At 44.1% G+C, this 18008-nt stretch overlaps 1 protein-coding gene across 1 annotated transcript in view; it reads left to right on the top strand.

Annotated features, from left to right (window-relative positions):
- Window positions 1-18008, top strand: part of LOC126091912 (cholinesterase 2-like) — a 257842-nt gene that overhangs the window by 216126 nt on the left and 23708 nt on the right. Inside the window, exon 10 of the mRNA XM_049907227.1 lies at window positions 2922-3039. Coding sequence (XP_049763184.1) covers window positions 2922-3039 — 118 coding nt within the window. The remainder of the gene's footprint in view (window positions 1-2921; window positions 3040-18008) is intronic.

The following is an 18008-nucleotide window of genomic DNA, read 5'->3' as shown; positions in this document are numbered from 1 at the left end:
AAGGCCGATATAGCAATGGTCACCCTTAAACTTTATGGGTCACTGATATCCATGGGAAAACGTGAAAAGTAAGAATATAATGCAAGCTGGTAGCTAATATGCGAATCAGGGGATTTTGTTTATTAATTTCATTTTTTTAATTAAATAAATTTGTTAATAAAGTTTAGTTTCTGTGCTATTAAATGGATACCTTTGACTTTAGTGGGTAATATGTTAAGTCATTTGCTTCTTGTTTTTCAGAACTGACATTATACTCTCCAATCACCTTTTACCTTTAGTAGTAAGTGGGTGTACAGACGCAAATGTGCATCGAATATCAAACATCTGTGGGAGCTACTGTAATACTAGCTTGTAGAGTGGAGGCCGAACACAATGTTTCACAGGTGGTGGCATAAGATCCGATAAAATATTTTTCGGTTTAGCTGTATCACCCCACATAATGGAGTACTGCTGTTAGTTCAGATGGTCTGTGTGTAAAATATAAATAAATACTCAATGTCAGCGTCGTTAAATTTTAAACTTTTAAAAAAATTTCCGACGTGCTTCGGAAACATTTCTTCAATTACAGGTAGCAGTACCGGCGTTTACCTCAGCATCATTGCTTTTGAGACACCAGTTATTTCGAAACATACTTAGTCCTCTCTATCCGCGTTGTATATTTTCCTCTAGAGCACAGAAACTGATCTCAACACATCCATTATTTACAAAGTACGTGTAACTGGGCAGATATTCTCTGAAAAATCATACATCGTTGGAAAGCTTTCGTACTTTCCATCAATTTAAGAACTGGTTCAAAAATACTCAGTTTCCATTAATGAAGAGAAGAACGTACTCATATTTCGTGGAGAATAAGCATTAACTTCAGACTTAATGAGGTAAAAAGTAATTCATTCTTTTTTGAGACTTTTCTACAATAGTATTCCAAAATATGGTCTAATATCCCCGGTGAAACTGTGTGTATGTAAATAATTGTAGGAGAAAATGAAAATGTGTTTCTGGGCTGAAAGTTGTAAATTTTGTCACACGTAGTATTATAACTACTGTTTTTGGCGGATTCTTGGCTCGTGTTGCAGAAGACAGTGCTTTTTCATTTGTTTAAAACCTGATTTTTGTACCGATGTAGTCCCCCGGAATTCAGATTTGAGTCTGAATAATCTATAACACACATTTTGAAGTACCAACTCGGTGCCACAGCACACAACCACTACTGTCAGTACAACTGTACAATTTTTATCCCTCCCACCCCCTCCCCCCAATATTTCCCTCATTTACCAAATTCACGATTCATTGATGCCTCATGATGTGCACTATCAGACAGTTCCTTATTTTAATCACTCTGCACCTCAACTATTTTTCCTGCCTAATGCGATTCAGTACGTCCTCATTAGTTAGCCATCTATTTTTCGCCGTTCTTCTGTAGCACCACATTTCCAAAGATTCTACTCTCTTCTTGTCTGAACTGTTTATCATCCACATTCCACTTCCGTACAAGACTGCGCTCTAGACTATTTCTTTCAAAAAAGATTTCCTAACTCATAAATGTCTATTCTATGTTGGTAAATATGTGTCTTTCAGAAATGCTTTCATTGCTGTTCACAGTCTGCATTTTAATACCGTCTTTACTTCGCCCATCATCAGCTATTTTGCTGCCCAAATAACAAATCTCATCTTCTACTTTTATTGTCTCATTTCCTACTCTGGTCCCCACAGCAAATCCTGATTTAATTCAACTACACTCCATTATTCTTGCTGTACTTTTGTTGATGCTCACCTTGAAGACACCCTCCATTCAGTTCAAGTTATCTTCACAGTCCTGCTGGTATTACAGCGGCTTTGATACCGTCTTTTCATCACTTTGATTTATTTATGAAAGGGCTCACTCTGTTCTTCATTAATTTCACCGAAGCTGTCAAGGAAAAAGTCAAGAAACTGTTCACAAAGAGGAATCTTGAAACTCATGAAAACAGCGTATGGTGTTGATCTTTTCTGGCATGGTCACTTCGTAATTTGGATATCTTTCTCTTGCCTTAGAATGTAGTTATCGCCTAAACAAGCCTCCCCCATAGTACCAGTCATTTTTTTTTTCAATGTTGGACTCGAACATCGTTTTTCAAATGCCAAGTGCAAAAGAACGCCTTCCTTCAGTTTCGCTTGTGACAGATTTGGCCCACCTTAATGTGTTAAGGCGATTGTAGAGATGAGGTTTTTGCTCAAAACGTTCTTCTCTGCAGCCATCAAAGATTTTCTTGCAGGCCAAGTTATTCAAATTTTGATACCTTGTGTTACGATACCATTCAGAATTCATGTTAGTAATTGGAGTAGTACAGGAAATGTAAGGCTATACCATTAAAATCGCTGAAAATCATTTCTTAGAATGTTGAGTGTTATGTGTAAAAACTCATACGAGTTATCCAACTATCTTTTTTTTCATTTTTTAATTCTGTCGGTTGGGTCTTTGTTACCAGCCGACGCGATGACGAACTCTGCAGACACATTTTCCATGGTATGCCCCGATGTTTTTCATTTCTACGGGGATGCCCTATATTCGTCAGAGTCTTTCTCTTTTTTGAACTTGAAGTGCAATTCGGATTATCTAATCGACTTTGAACAATAAAAAGAGCTAGAATCATGTTCTCTGAGTACAGGAGAAGTCAAATATCACTGGCAAAATTTTAATGGCATTGTGCTACAAGCAAAGAAAAGTATATAAACTTGCTACTTGGATCCTGAAATTTATATTCACGGAAGTTTACTGGTATCATTACTGGTTATGAAATTATAATTTACGTCTGATCTGAAGTGTGACGTAACTGAATCTGCAAAGTAATGTTGAATTTCTGCTGAAGTATTAATGTTATTGCAGTATTCGTATCTTGTGCGAAACAAAAGTCTATGTTGGCGATATTTTCCACTGATTTCAGTTGGCCGGAGCTGTTCACTTCAAAGGGCCTGCCCTCACGACAGTGGAGTTCAACTCCAAAACTGGAAACACAACCTATTTATATTCCTTCAACCATCAAGACAAGTACAACTACGAAGGTAAGACGAGTTGTGTATCTGGCGTACTCAAAAAGAGCAAAATCTGCTAGTCTTCATTCAGTGTATCACTGCAGTACGTAACAATACTATCACTAGATAACAGCAGACGAACGTTAGACAGATAACAGATCCAAGATGGCCGCTGCCTTCACTCAACACGACGCACAACACTTATACTGTTCTACCTAGTATTACGACCGATACTTCAAAGTGTACAGGGTAAAGAATTTATCAAGTACAACCAACATCATATGCTGACATGTGAAACTGCTTTTCTTTCTCTCCAAGCAATGCGAGAGACAATCACATGAAAGGGTAAGCATAAGATATTCTGTTAGCACCCCGAAACAAATCGCTGTAGCAGTTTTAGTCTTCCTTAGCACTGATAATATTCGTAGTTCAAAATGGTTCAAATGGCTCTGAGCGCTATGGGACTTAACTGCAGTGGCCATCAGTCCCCTAGAACTTAGAACTACTTAAACCTAACTAACCTAAGCGCATCACGCGCATCCATGCCCGAGGCAGGATTCGAACCTGCGACCGTAGTGGTCGCGCGGTTCCAGACTGTAGCGCCTAGAACCGCAAGGCCACCCCGGCCGGAAATATTCGTAGTGCTGGATTTATTAGTTTAAGTTATATTTATGACTTTATAATACAGGGTTATTGACGAAGATGTGCAAATATTTTAATATGTTATTCTACAAATGAAACTAAAGAAAAAAGTTCATGTAAACATAGGTCCGCAAATGTTTAGTTACGGAGTTACGGCTAATAAAAGATTTTGCCTGAAATTTAGCAACTTCACTAGTATGAAGCCATAGCGAAATTTCACGAGGTTAAAGTAAAGCACGATTTCCATTTATTTTGTTGTAGTTGGTCTGGCGAATCTAATAAAACATCTAACAAAACATTATGAATGCAATAGTCGAAATTAAGAACAATCTTTTGAAACTGAAACGAGCAACAAAATCTGTTCATACGCGTACAACTAAATGCATTGAAATCGGTGGAACTATTTTTGAATACTTATTGTGGATGTAAGTACTCTGTAAAACTTCCTTAACACTGAGCTTTGTTTTTTCCGGTTTAACATGAATTCACGTATGCTATGGTATTAATAAAATCAGATTATTCGACACATTCATACAGTTTCAGTTAACGTTATTACCACCATGTTTCCTTATGTCAGCACGTTGTACGAGTGAATGCTCTGAAAAGCCAATCATTTGCGTATCACAGCATCTTATTCCTGTCGGTTAAATATCGCGTCTGTAGCATGTCATCTTCGTGGTGTAGCAATTTTAATGGCCAGTAGTATATTTCTGCTTCTGAACGTAAACTAGCATCCTATTCGGTGAATAGTCCGTGTTTGTAACGCTACGTATCGAAGATTCTCTGTACATGACAACAGTAGAATATTCGCGACCTTTCTCGAACAAATTCCAGACAATATAACGTATCGAGATCACTAGAATGGCCGCGACTTTTCTCGTAGGTATGTGTTAGCTATCTATGTGCCAGACAGAAACGTATAAAATACGATGACGCAGACGCACGTGCTACATAGGAAAGTACAACTACTCCATAACTCGATTCAGTCGACTGGGCTGACTCGCGGGTGCGGTGCGGGTGGCGATGCAAGGGGGGGGGGGGGGGGGGGCGACCGCGTCCCCCCATATGTATCCGCCACTACGTCAACATACACAAACTTAACGTATTGCACATAAAGTGCAGAAAGATCCATTATTTTATGATTACACGACAGCAGAACAAGCAATGGAAGCAGTGATGTCAATAAAATACCTAAGAGTATGTGCGTGCGTGGCAAATTAAAGCAGAAGGATAACATAAAAGTAATCGCAAGTAAATCAGTTGCCAGACTGTGAGTCATTGGAAGAATCCTCAGTATGTGTAATTCACAGACAAATGAGCTAGATTATCAACGCCTCGTTCGACTAATACGAGTGCCATTACGTAAGTCTGTAAGTAGGCTGTTTAGGTTTTTATATTGGTAACGCCACGTAGCGCTCTGTGGCTGGTTTGCATTGTTGTTTGCTATTGTAGTGTTGGGCAGTTGGCTGTTAACAGCGCGTAGCGTTGCGCAGTTGGAGGTGAGCCTCCAGCAGTGGTGGATGTGGGGAGAGAGATGGCGGAGTTTTGAGAGCGGATGATCTGGACGTGTGTCCATCAGAGACAGTGAATTTGTAATACTGGAATACATTGTTTGTTCTTTATCAAAATCTTTCATTTGCTAACTGTGCCTATCAGTAGTTAGTCCCTTCTGTAGTTAGAATCTTTTATTTAGCTGGCAGTAGTGGCTCTCGCTGTATTGCAGTAGATCGAGTAACGAAGATTTTTGTGAGGTAAGTGATTCATGAAAGGTATAGGTTATTGTTAGTCAGGGCCATTCTTTTGTAGGGAGTTTTGAAAGTCAGATTGCGTTGCGCTAAAAATATTGTGTGTCAGTTTAGTGTTGATCAGAATAAGTAAAGAGAGTAATGTCTGAGTACGTTCAGTTTTGCTCAGCTGTTTGAAAAGCAAATAATGTAAGAGGTTTATCAGCACAGTAATTCATAGATTTTTCAAAGGGGACGTTTCAAGTCTTGACAACTACGGTATAACGTGCGGAAATGTGCCATCACCATAATTGCTGCAAATACATTCAAAAGCCAGCGGCAAACAGCACCGAAACCAACTGACAGATTGCGACCGCATGCTGTGATGGCTCAACACCACCGCCTGAAAGAATTAGTGTAAACTTGGCCGTGTTGCAAGATGGATGACGATGTAAGCAGAATGGAACAGCGAGCATACGTGCAAATTGCCTTTCTCGCCAGCGGAAATGCTACTCAGTGTCATGCGGAGCTACAAGCAGCCGTGGGTGATACAGCGTCACTCACGAATGTCTTGTGGATTGTAACATGTGACAGCCGCAGTATTCTGGCGTGTCACCCTGTTAGGGAGGCCAAACGGTAAATGTCCAATACTACTGGAACTTCCTGCTGTACCATGTGCGATGTACACTTCGGCGAAACCGTCGGGCACTGCTGGATAATGCAGTCGTACTCCATGATAGTGCTACAGCCCAAACTGCAGGTGTCATCAAGAATTGTATACAGCGGTGTGGGTGTGGAACCCCTCACTCACCGTGCGGGTGGGCAACCTCTCACCCCCACCCACGCTAATCACCAGACCTCACTTCATCAGACCTCGACCCTTGTTCCACAACTGAAAGCACTTTGCAAACAGGGGGGATATCCTCGCGGCATTTGGGCGACAGGTGGCACACATTGATGGTAATACCAGTGCCATTCGTACTTCGCCTTCCCCATCGTTAGCAACCCTTTGTGGATGCTCTGTCAGACTATTTTGATGGACAGTAACTGATTTTGATTCATTTTTGTTCCGTTTGTACTGGTGCACAATAAATTTACGCAGGGTTCTAATGCTTGTGTTTCATTTCAACCTTTACCGTGGCCTGATTACTGGAAACCTATTTTATGTTGGCGTTCAGGTATATCCTGCCTTACTGTTTCAATGCAAATCGGGGAATACCCATGTTGTCGCATTATGACAAGGTATACCGTAATTGCCATGACTTATACACTCCTGGAAATGGAAAAAAGAACACATTGACACCGGTGTGTCAGACCCACCATACTTGCTCCGGACACTGCGAGAGGGCTGTACAAGCAATGATCACACGCACGGCACAGCGGACACACCAGGAACCGCGGTGTTGGCCGTCGAATGGCGCTAGCTGCGCAGCATTTGTGCACCGCCGCCGTCAGTGTCAGCCAGTCTGCCGTGGCATACGGAGCTCCATCGCAGTCTTTAACACTGGTAGCATGCCGCGACAGCGTGGACGTGACCCGTATGTGCAGTTGACGGACTTTGAGCGAGGGCGTATAGTGGGCATGCGGGAGGCCGGGTGGACGTACCGCCGAATTGCTCAACACGTGGGGCGTGAGGTCTCCACAGTACATCGATGTTGTCGCCAGTGGTCGACGGAAGGTGCACGTGCCCGTCGACCTGGGACCGGACCGCAGCGACGCACGGATGCACGCCAAGACCGTAGGATCCTACGCAGTGCCGTAGGGGACCGCACCGCCACTTCCCAGCAAATTAGGGACACTGTTGCTCCTAGGGTATCGGCGAGGACCATTCGCAACCGTCTCCATGAAGCTGGGCTACGGTCCCGCACACCGTTAGGCCGTCTTCCGCTCACACCCCAACATCGTGCAGCCCGCCTCCAGTGGTGTCGCGACAGGCGTGAATGGAGGGACGAATGGAGACGTGTCGTCTTCAGCGATGAGAGTCGCTTCTGCCTTGATGCCAATGATGGTCGTATGCGTGTTTGGCGCCGTGCAGGTGAGCGCCACAATCAGGACTGCATACGACCGAGGCACACAGGGCCAACACCCGGCGTCATGGTGTGGGGAGCGATCTCCTACACTGGCCGTACACCACTGGTGATCGTCGAGGGGACACTGAATAGTGCACGGTACATCCAAACCGTCATCGAACCCATCGTTCTACCATTCCTAGACCGGCAAGGGAACTTGCTGTTCCAACAGGACAATGCACGTCCGCATGTATCCCGTGCCACCCAACGTGCTCTAGAAGGTGTAAGTCAACTACCCTGGCCAGCAAGATCTCCGGATCTGTCGCCCATTGAGCATGTTTGGGACTGGATGAAGCGTCGTCTCACGCGGTCTGTACGTCCAGCACGAACGCTGGTCCAACTGAGGCGCCAGGTGGAAATGGCACGGCAAGCCGTTCCACAGGACTACATTCAGCATCTCTACGATCGTCTCCATGGGAGAATAGCAGTCTGCATTGCTGCGAAAGGTGGATATACACTGTACTAGTGCCGACATTGTGCATGCTCTGTTGCCTGTGTCTATGTGCCTGTGGTTCTGTCAGTGTGATCATGTGATGTATCTGACCCCAGGAATGTGTCAATAAAGTTTCCCCTTCCTGGGACAATGAATTCACGGTGTTCTTATTTCAATTTCCAGGAGTGTAGAATGACTCTTATACTCGAATGCTTACTCGTCGGTAATGGTACCCGTACTAGATAGGCTTCCTAGAGGGAACAGAGAATATCCAAAGAAGAGCAGCGCGTTTCGTTACAGGTTCTTTTACTTAGTGCGAAATATTCAAGCTGATGCTCAACTAACTCCAGCGGTGGACGTTGCAACACTGGTTTAGTATTAAAATTCCGAGACCATACATTGCTACGAGACTCAACCAATATATTCCTGTGCCCTATGTATACCTCGCGAAAACACAGTGAACATAAAATTAGAGAGATTCAGGCGAAGAAGGAGGGTTACCAATGTTCATTCTTCCCGAGAACCATTCGTGGCTGGAGCAGGAAAGCGGGAAATTGACTCTGTCACACAAAAACACTGTTACACAAAGTACCCTCCGCCACACACCGTAAGGTGTCTCACAGAATATAGATTCCACAGTAAATGTAGGTGAGCGATATCTGAGCTGTTGCCAAATGTCTCCCCTGAAAGCTTGCATCAAAGTATCAGCTCTCAGCTGTAACAGCAACAATAGGGCCATCTCTCTCATAAAACTTAACACCGCCCGAACAAGCCAAGAAGGCCCAACGGCAGCGACCGGCCGCCGTGTCACCCTCAGACCCCAGTCGTCACTGGATGCGGATATGGAGGGCCATGTGGTCAGCACACCGCTCTCCCGGCCGTATGTCAGTTTACGATCCCGGAGCCTCTACTTCTCAATCAAGTAACTCCTCAGTTTGCCTCACAAGGTCTGAGAGCAACCTGATTGTCAACAGCCCTTGGCAGATCGGATGGTCACCCATCCAAGTGCTAGCCCAGACCGACGGCGCTTAACTTCGGTGATCTGATGGGAAGCGGTCCATCTCTCTCGTAGTACTATGAAAGGTTTTCAGTGGAAAGGTCAATAAATCAGTTCAGGTTCTTATTCTCGCCAATAAAAATTGTTCAGCAACAATTTTCACAGTTATTGCCTAGCGTTCTCAATAGTCTTTGCTAAATGAATACAGTCATTCCTCATGGCTATGCTTTATAGCTACACTTTTTGCTTCTAGTGGCAAATTGGGGCGAATTACTTGACTTTCTATAATCGTCCAAAAAAAGCTCTTGGCACATCTCCGTTCCTGTCGATCTGAATACAACATGTTGAGCCCCGACTGTGGCCGATTTCATACCCTGCTCAGTCCAAGCGGCCAGGGCCTCTTCTTTCTTGAGTGGCTCACGTCTTGTCCGTCTCATACATCAGCTCTTATTGCCGATAGCCCAGCGAATGGGCGAGAGACAGAGAGGCAGCCAGATAGGGAGACAGACAGAGACAGACACACGGACACACATAGAAACACAGAGACACATAGAGAGACACAGAGACATAGACATAGAGACACAGACATACAGTTGGCCCCATTGTTTGCCTGGAGTTGAGAAGGCAAACTCCTAAACAAATCAGTTCAAAAATATTAATATACATGCACCAGAACGAGTCACATAAAAATCGTGTGATCTCAATAGATACCGAAACATCGGTTAGTTAACACAATGTACAATGGCCATGAGTCGTGCTTGGGTAGCTCAGTTGGTGAGAACTTGCCCGCAAAAGGCAAAGGTCCCGAGTTCGAATCTCGGTCCGGCACACAGTTTTAATCAGCCAGGAAGTTTCATATCAACGCACACTCCGCTGAAGAGTGAAAATCTCATTCTGGAAACATCCCCCAGGCTGTGGCTAAGCCATGTCTCCGCAATATCCTTTCTTTCAGGAGTGCTAGTTATGCAAGGTTCGCAGAAGAGCTTCTGTAAAGTTTGGAAGGTAGGAGACGAGGTACTGGCAAAAGTACAGCTGTGAGGAGGGGGCGTGAGTCGTGCTTGGGTAGCTCAGTCGGTAGAGCAGTTGCCCGCGAAAGGCAAAGGTCCCGAGTTCGAGTCTCGGTCCGGCACACAGTTTTAATCTGCCAGGAAGTTTCATACCAGCGCACACTCCGCTGCAGAGTGAAAATCGCGTTCTGGAAACAATGTACACTGCCGAAAAAAATAGTACTCTTTTTTAGAAGTTTCCAATTCACTCAAGATTTATTGGTGTAACACTGCATACGGAGTACATGAAATGATTACATTTACAGATCAACAGCAGAAGCGGTTCTGAGATACCAAGTATCGACTCATGCTGAAACACGTGGTGCAGCATTCACACGTGGCAATGCACGCGCTGACTGTAGCATCCAGTCGATCGTATGCCACGCCTGCCCGACCTGTTCACGTAATTCTGTGAGATGTTGTGTGACGAGTCGTACGAGCCACTTCTCGTTCCTTCATATGCCACACGTGCTCGGTTGGAGACAATTCCAGAGATCATGCTGAGCACATTGAATCTCACGGGCAGTGTGCAGGCAAGCATTATCCTCCCAGAATGAGATTTTCACTCTGCAGCGGAGTGTGCACAGATATGGAACTTCCTGGCAGATTAAAACTGTTTGCCGCACCGAGACTCGAACTCGGGACCTTTGCCTCTCGCGGGCAAGTGCTCTACCAACTGAGCTACCCAGGCACGACTCACGCCCCGTCCTCACAGCTTTACTTCTTCCAGTTTGGAAAGTAGGAGACGAGGCACTGGCAGAAGTAAAGCTGTGAGGACGGGGCGTGAGTCGTGCTTGGGTATCTCAGATCGTAGAGCACTTTCCCGCGAAAGGCAAAGGTCCCGAGTTCGAGTCTCGGTCCGGCACACGGTTTTAATCTGCCAGGAAGTTTCAAGCATTATCCTGTTGTAACCGCATATCACCTTCGTGTTGCAAGACCGGCAAAATGTACAGAGCGCTGGTTGGCGTCCCTTCCTGAAACATCAAAGATGAAGGAGAGCTGTAACTTATCCCACACCAGACCGTGAGGCCAGGGGTGGAGCCAATGTTTCTTGGGCGAATGCAGTCTCCGAGACAGCGGTCACCATACCTACGTCGTACGCGCTGACTACCACCACTTGGGCGCTGGCAGAATCTGCTACCAACGCTGAAGACCGTAGCGAGCCATTTCATCTTCCAAGTGAGGCTCTGACGGCACCAGTGGAGCCGTTCATGTCGGTGCTGTGGCTAAAAGTGAGCGTGTCCGTTCGTATTGATACGTCCGCGCTCACAAGCCCTCTTATCTGTGCTGTGGCAGCTGTGAGATCTGCCACTGTTGCCCTTACAATACGACTGTCGTATCCGGTGTCTGTGCTGCGTTACGTCCAGAACTCCGTCTACGGGTGTGGGAATGTTTCAAGTGACCGCTGATACCAGCATCTTTCCATAACTGCCGCAGCACGCCCAACTTTTGCGGTCCGAAACGACCATCCCGCCACAGTTTGACCCCTTTCAAACTTTCTCATTCGGCTGTAGGAAGCACGAGTAAGTCTCGGTGGCATGGTTGCCTGCTTACTTCACACGTTTGTACCACAGAACAACAAGAAAAGAGAAACGCAACTCCTGTGTTAAAAGAGGGAAAAACACACCGACAGCAGCACCTCTAGTGGTATGGAGATTAACTTAAAAAAGATAAACATTGCGGGTTGCATCCCTCCTAGTTTATGTACGTTTAGTTTTTTTTTTTTTCTTTTGCTTGTAATTTTCTTATCTCAGTTTTCCGTGCGTGCTATGCTCAGCTATAGTACATTGCAATACAGCAGTGACAAACCTATTATCCAGGAATATTTGTAGTCCAATTTAGCTGCTACAATTTAATTTAGCTTCAGCCGTTTGTTTCGACTTACTGTCTGTTTTAAGTGTTGCGTCTGCTTCTTATGACGCACAAAACATTCTGGAGCCTTTAAATGTCGATGGAAATCAATATAAGTGAGTAATTTACAAGTCTATTTTTGACGTTTGCGTCTGACAGTCGCTGCTCCTATTATGTTTTCTTCAGCAACGACTCTCAGACGCAAACATCAAAAATAAGTTTGCAAACTGACACACTTATTGATTTCTATCAACCTACAAAAGCTCCAGGACGTTTTGTGCGTCGTAAGAACTAGACACAAGGCTTGAAATTGACAGTAAGACTCAACAAGCTTGTAGTCTAAATAACGGCCACAAACTAAATAAAAATTGTACCAGGTAAATTGGACTACAAATATTCGTGAATAATGTCATACTTTGAGATCTTACAAGCTGTGGGGTCACTGGAGAATAAAACCTATTATTAAGAGAATATTCGTCAATTAAAGAGGTACAATTAAGAAATGTTTATCACAGTGTTAATTAATGAAGAATTCTAGAATTTGTTACAACTAGGTTTCAGGACTGTAATGTCTGAGTAACTGCCCAAGAAACTTGCACTACTGACCGCTAATTTCTTAAAAATATGTTCCTACATCTTATGATTGTAAATGTTTCCACACAAAAGAGAAAACAGCAATATTAAGTACCAAAAATAGGAAAGTTGGATAAAAACAGTGAAATGAAAACAAAACTTACAATTTATTTATCAAGCACAAAATAAAAAATTGTAGTTCATTAACACCCGTTATGGTATTAGCATCCATATAACGAACACTTGCCATAGCACCACTAGTAATGGTAGGCCTAATTCACTATTAAGAACAGTTTCACCTGATTCACAACTGATATTAGTAATTTCACAAGGAACACCTGCCACATGTTTTGGAAACATACCCCTGTTTAGCCTATGCCAAGTTTTATTCACAAAATATTCTTTGAAAAAATAATCTTCACAAACAAAATAAGTAGCACAATTCACATCAGATGACAGTTTACAAACACTTTTCCACTTCAGAAGCAACTCTTGAGGTTTGTTTTGGAAACCTGTAGAAATGCTTGTTACTTTCTCCACCGATACCACGTAATATCCAAACGAACAGTTGGGGCATTTACAGGACTACTTCAACGTCAGTTTGTTGCGTTGAATATTCTGAAAAAAAAACATAAAATTCTTCATTAAATAAAACTGCTACTGACGTATCGAAATTATTTAAATGAACAAACTGAAACCACACAGCTTAATTCACGATAAAAGAGAATACATTTCATTTATAGGCTACGAGATCATTTACTGTAAATTAAATGTCTTACCTTAGGATTAATTGTGGACATTTTTTCAGCAGGAAATCTCTTCAGTTCCACGGTGAACTTCATGAAATTTAAAGTATAAAATCTGTTTATAATGAAGCTCAGTAGTATGTAAATATGAAATAAATACAAAGGGAACTGTAACCGCAGACTTCAGTACAGAGGAAGACGACAGAATATCAACAACCGCCATTGAACAGCTCTCATTGGTCAATTTCAGCTTCGTTTGACCCCTAGCGCCTCTAGTGGTCTGGAAGGAACTACGTGGCTTGTTGCCTCTCCTCCCATATAGCCCTCAACCCCCGTGGTTTGTACCACACTGAGCCTTCCGGCTGTGAGCATTCCCTGTTAAACGGTACACACAGATGGCGCTCTGGAAGCTATGCCGCTACGCTATCTGTTAGCGGACGACGCTCAAACTATCATCAGTACATCTACCCCAGGTGGCATAGCCGTCATCGAATCACAAGCGACGTCATCATTTCATATGTACTAATTTTTTTTCCGCCATTGTACCAATGTATTTATTCATCTGGCACCAAAAATCACAATACATCATTGAGCCCATTTCTGAGCACGAATCACTTACGATCGCTGGTACGGGTTTGATAGCGGGCCGAGTGGACCTGGGGCTGTCGTCCAGGGGCTGGAACAATGGAAAATCTTCACACCTGTGCGATATTGAACCCGAGACATCCAAGGCCAGAGTCACTGCTTTACACACTTTTTTGTAGAAGCTATCCTCCCCTTTTGTGAAACCTTACAACTTACAATTTAAAAACGAATACAACAAAATCGGAGTGGATCCTACATGGCACCGTCACTTTTACACTTTAAAAAATCCCTTTTCAGTAGTTCCCTGCATCAATATTTTGTTTATTTCTTTATTAATTAAAAAGAAACGAGACAAACAGGGTCACAAAAATGAAATAAACTGTCTAACAACATTCCTGAAAACACAAGAATCCAACAAGGACCAGTTAACTAAACCAGTACCTTGATGACGAAATATAAAGTTCAACATAGTGACGAATAAGTCGCGATGCTGGCGTCACGAACACTTTCAGTATGCTGGAACGCGAGTAGGTCCGTATCGCCCCTCCATTTACAATATAATGAACATACAGTGTGTTTCAGAAATGACCGGTATATTTGAAACGGTAATAAAAACTAAACGAGCAGCGATAGAAATACACCGTTTGTTGCAATATGCTTGGGACAACAGTACATTTTCAGGCAGACAAACTTTCGAAATTACAGTAGTTACAATTTTCAACAACAGATGGCGCTGCGGTCTGGGAAACTCTATAGTACGATATTTTCCACATATCCACCATGTGTAGCAATAATACTGCGTAGTCTCTGAATGAAATTACCCGAAACCTTTGACAACGTGTCTGGCGGAATGGCTTCACATGCAGATGAGATGTACTGCTTCAGCTGTTCAATTGTTTCTGGATTCTGGCGGTACACCTGGTATTTCAAGTGTCCCACAGAAAAGTCACAGGGGTTCATGTCTGGCGAATAGGGAGGCCAATCCACGCCGCCTCCTGTATGTTTCGGATAGCCCAAAGCAATCACACGATCATCGAAATATTCATTCAGGAAATTAAAGACGTCGGCCGTGCGATGTGGCCGGGCACCATCTTGCATAAACCACGAGGTGTTCGCAGTGTCGTCTAAGGCAGTTTGTACCGCCACAAATTCACGAAGAATGTCCAGATAGCGTGATGCAGTAATCGTTTCGGATCTGAAAAATGGACCAATGATTCTTTTGGAAGAAATGGCGGCCCAGACCAGTACTTTTTGAGGATGCAGGGACGATGGGACTGCAACATGGGGCTTTTCGGTTCCCCATATGCGCCAGTTCTGTTTATTGACGAAGCCGTCCAGGTAAAAATAAGCTTCGTCAGTAAACCAAATGCTGCCCACATGCATATCGCTGTCGTCAATCCTGTGCACTATATCGTTAGCGAATGTCTCTCGTGCAGCAATGGTAGCGGCGCTGAGGGGTTGCCGCGTTTGAATTTTGTATGGATAGAGGTGTAAACTCTGCCGCATGAGACGATACGTGGACGTTGGCGTCATTTGGACCGCAGCTGCAACACGGCGAACGGAAACCCGAGGCCGCTGTCGGATCACCTGCTGCACTAGCTGCGCGTTGCCCTCTGTGGTTGCCGTACGCGGTCGCCCTACCTTTCCAGCACGTTCGTCCGTCACGTTCCCAGTCCGTTGAAATTTTTCAAACAGATCCTTTAGTGTATCGCTTTTCGGTCCTTTGGTTACATTAAACCTCCGTTGAAAACTTCGTCTTGTTGCAACAACACTGTGTTCTAGGCGGTGGAATTCCAACACCAGAAAAATCCTCTGTTCTAAGGAATAAACCATGTTGTCTACAGCACACTCGCACGTTGTGAACAGCACACGCTTACAGCAGAAAGACGACGTACAGAACGGCGCACCCACAGACTGCGTTGTCTTCTATATCTTTCACATCACTTGCAGCGCCATCTGTTGTTGAAAATTGTAACTACTGTAATTTCGAAAGTTTGTCCGCCTGAAAATGTACTGTTGTCCCAAGCATATTGCAACAAACGGTGTATTTCTATCGCTGTTCGTTTAGTTTTTATTGCCGTTTCAAGTATACCGGTCATTTTTGAAACACCCTGTAGCAGTCCAACAACCGTGTGACTGTATTTGACTTTGCCCTTGGAAAGTAGGAATGTGGACGCCAAAAAGGACAGTCTCAACGGATCCAGTTAGAAACGCCAATTGTTTTTCAAGCCAGTGCCAGTTCGATTCGTGATCGTGACAGATAAATCTATGGTGTAGCGCGACTATGGCGGGGCAGCGACTGCACCGACCCGTGACACTCAGTCCAATACGAGAAACCCGCTCACTGTGTACCAATTGGTACCACGAGGACGCCACCGCCATTGGTAAAAAAGGAAGGCTACGATGAGCTCATATTGTCCTCCAAGAAGTTTTCGGCGGTGCCCGTTCAACAGGCGCCGTACATTCAGTCCCTCCATCGCACGTTAACAAAAACTTGGCAGTGAGATACTGCCTCTGTAGAATACCAGCCCTCAAATGACTGACAGCAGTACAAAATTCACGGACACGCTTTAACTGGAAATTCACTCCACCTGCTTCAACAGGCGGATCAAGATTGGCCGGCTGTAGACAGTAAAGCAGCCGAGACGTAAATGATTGGATTGCGTGAGAGAAAGTCAGCGCGGTGCGCCCAACAAATAACACGGACGCCATCGTTTGAATATCGGAAAGTCCCAAACCCCGAGAGAACGCGCACGCGCAGCCACTTCGTATCGTAATTGAGAAATGTGATGCTTCCATTAAAAAAAACGACTACACAGCTGTTTTAGTTTCCTAGTCATCATGACGGGACAGTGAAAGATCTGAGCGATGTACTATGCTTTGCACAAGGTTTAGGTATCCAGGATCTGAACTTTCTGAAGCAAGTTAAGTGAACGCCATACGTGTTGCATTATTTCCCCCTGTATCTTCTCCGTAACCGACTTTAAACTATGTGTAGCCATTTGGAGTGGGGAGCGATCAATTACGACTCCAGAAGTTTTATGTCTACTTAACACTGTCGCTCACGAAATGACAGCATTATCACAACCTCGTAATTTCATCAATCGACATTTGCGTTCACTAATGCAGACACCAGTTACAAGGCGAAAGACGTCGAAAGTAGCCTTGAGCAATGGAGTCTCATCGGGAGAACGGAGTAATACCATCACATCGTCTGCGTATGCTCGCACCGAGACAGCCTCGGACAAGACCGTCCACCCTCACAACTGAGCGATGATTCTTCGAAGAAGGAGCTCAAGTGACAGAACAAACGACGACACTGGAGGCGGACTTTCCTGAGGGTAGCCGCTACGGATAACAGTAGGGCGTATCAATTGGCCATTAACAGCCACTGAAGCTTGGATACCAGTAAACAAATTGGACAAGACCCTGCGCGCGTCATTTGTGAACCCAATGGCTTCCAGTACCTGCAACAGGAATCTATTGCAGACCCAGTCAAACTCCTTGTCAGAATCCAAAATTGGTAGAGTACCAGGAACATAAGTACTGAACAGTAGTAAGTTGTAGAATTTTGGAACACGTATTGTGTTCGAGTATAATGACTTTTCTGGAGACTAGAAATCAACTCTGTAGGAATCAGCATGGGTTTCGAAAAAGACGGTCATGTGAAACCCAGCTCGCGCTATTCGTCCACGAGACTCAGAGGGCCATAGATACGGGTTCACAGGTAGATGCCGTGTTTCTTGACTTCCGCAAGGCGTTCGATACAGTTCCCCACAGTCGTTTAATGAACAAAGTAAGAGCATATGGACTATCAGACCAATTGTGTGATTGGATTGAGGAGTTCCTAGATAACAGGACGCAGCATGTCATTCTCAATGGAGAGAAGTCTTCCGAAGTAAGAGTGATTTCAGGTGTGCCGCAGGGGAGTGTCATAGGACCGTTGCTATTCACAATATACATAAATGACCTGGTGGATGACCTCGGAAGTTCACTGAGGCTTTTTGCAGATGATGCTGTGGTGTATCGAGAGGTTATAACAATGGAAAATTGTACTGAAATGCAGGAGGATCTGCAGCGAATTGACGCATGGTGCAGGGAATGGCAATTGAATCTCAATGTAGACAAGTGTAATGTGCTGCGAATACACAGAAAGATAGATCCTTTATCATTTAGCTACAAAATAGCAGGTCAGCAACTGGAAGCAGTTAATACCATAAATTATCTGGGAGTACGCATTAGGAGTGATTTAAAATGGAATGATCATATAATCTTGATCGTCGGTAAAGCAGATGCCAGACTGAGATTCATTGGAAGAATCCTAAGGAAATGC

Source organism: Schistocerca cancellata, chromosome 7, assembly GCF_023864275.1.
Source record: "Schistocerca cancellata isolate TAMUIC-IGC-003103 chromosome 7, iqSchCanc2.1, whole genome shotgun sequence".
In the NCBI taxonomy this organism is placed as follows: Eukaryota; Metazoa; Arthropoda; class Insecta; order Orthoptera; family Acrididae; genus Schistocerca; species Schistocerca cancellata.
The sequence above is the reverse complement of the archived record's forward strand: the minus strand, read 5'-3'. Positions and strand labels throughout refer to the sequence as shown.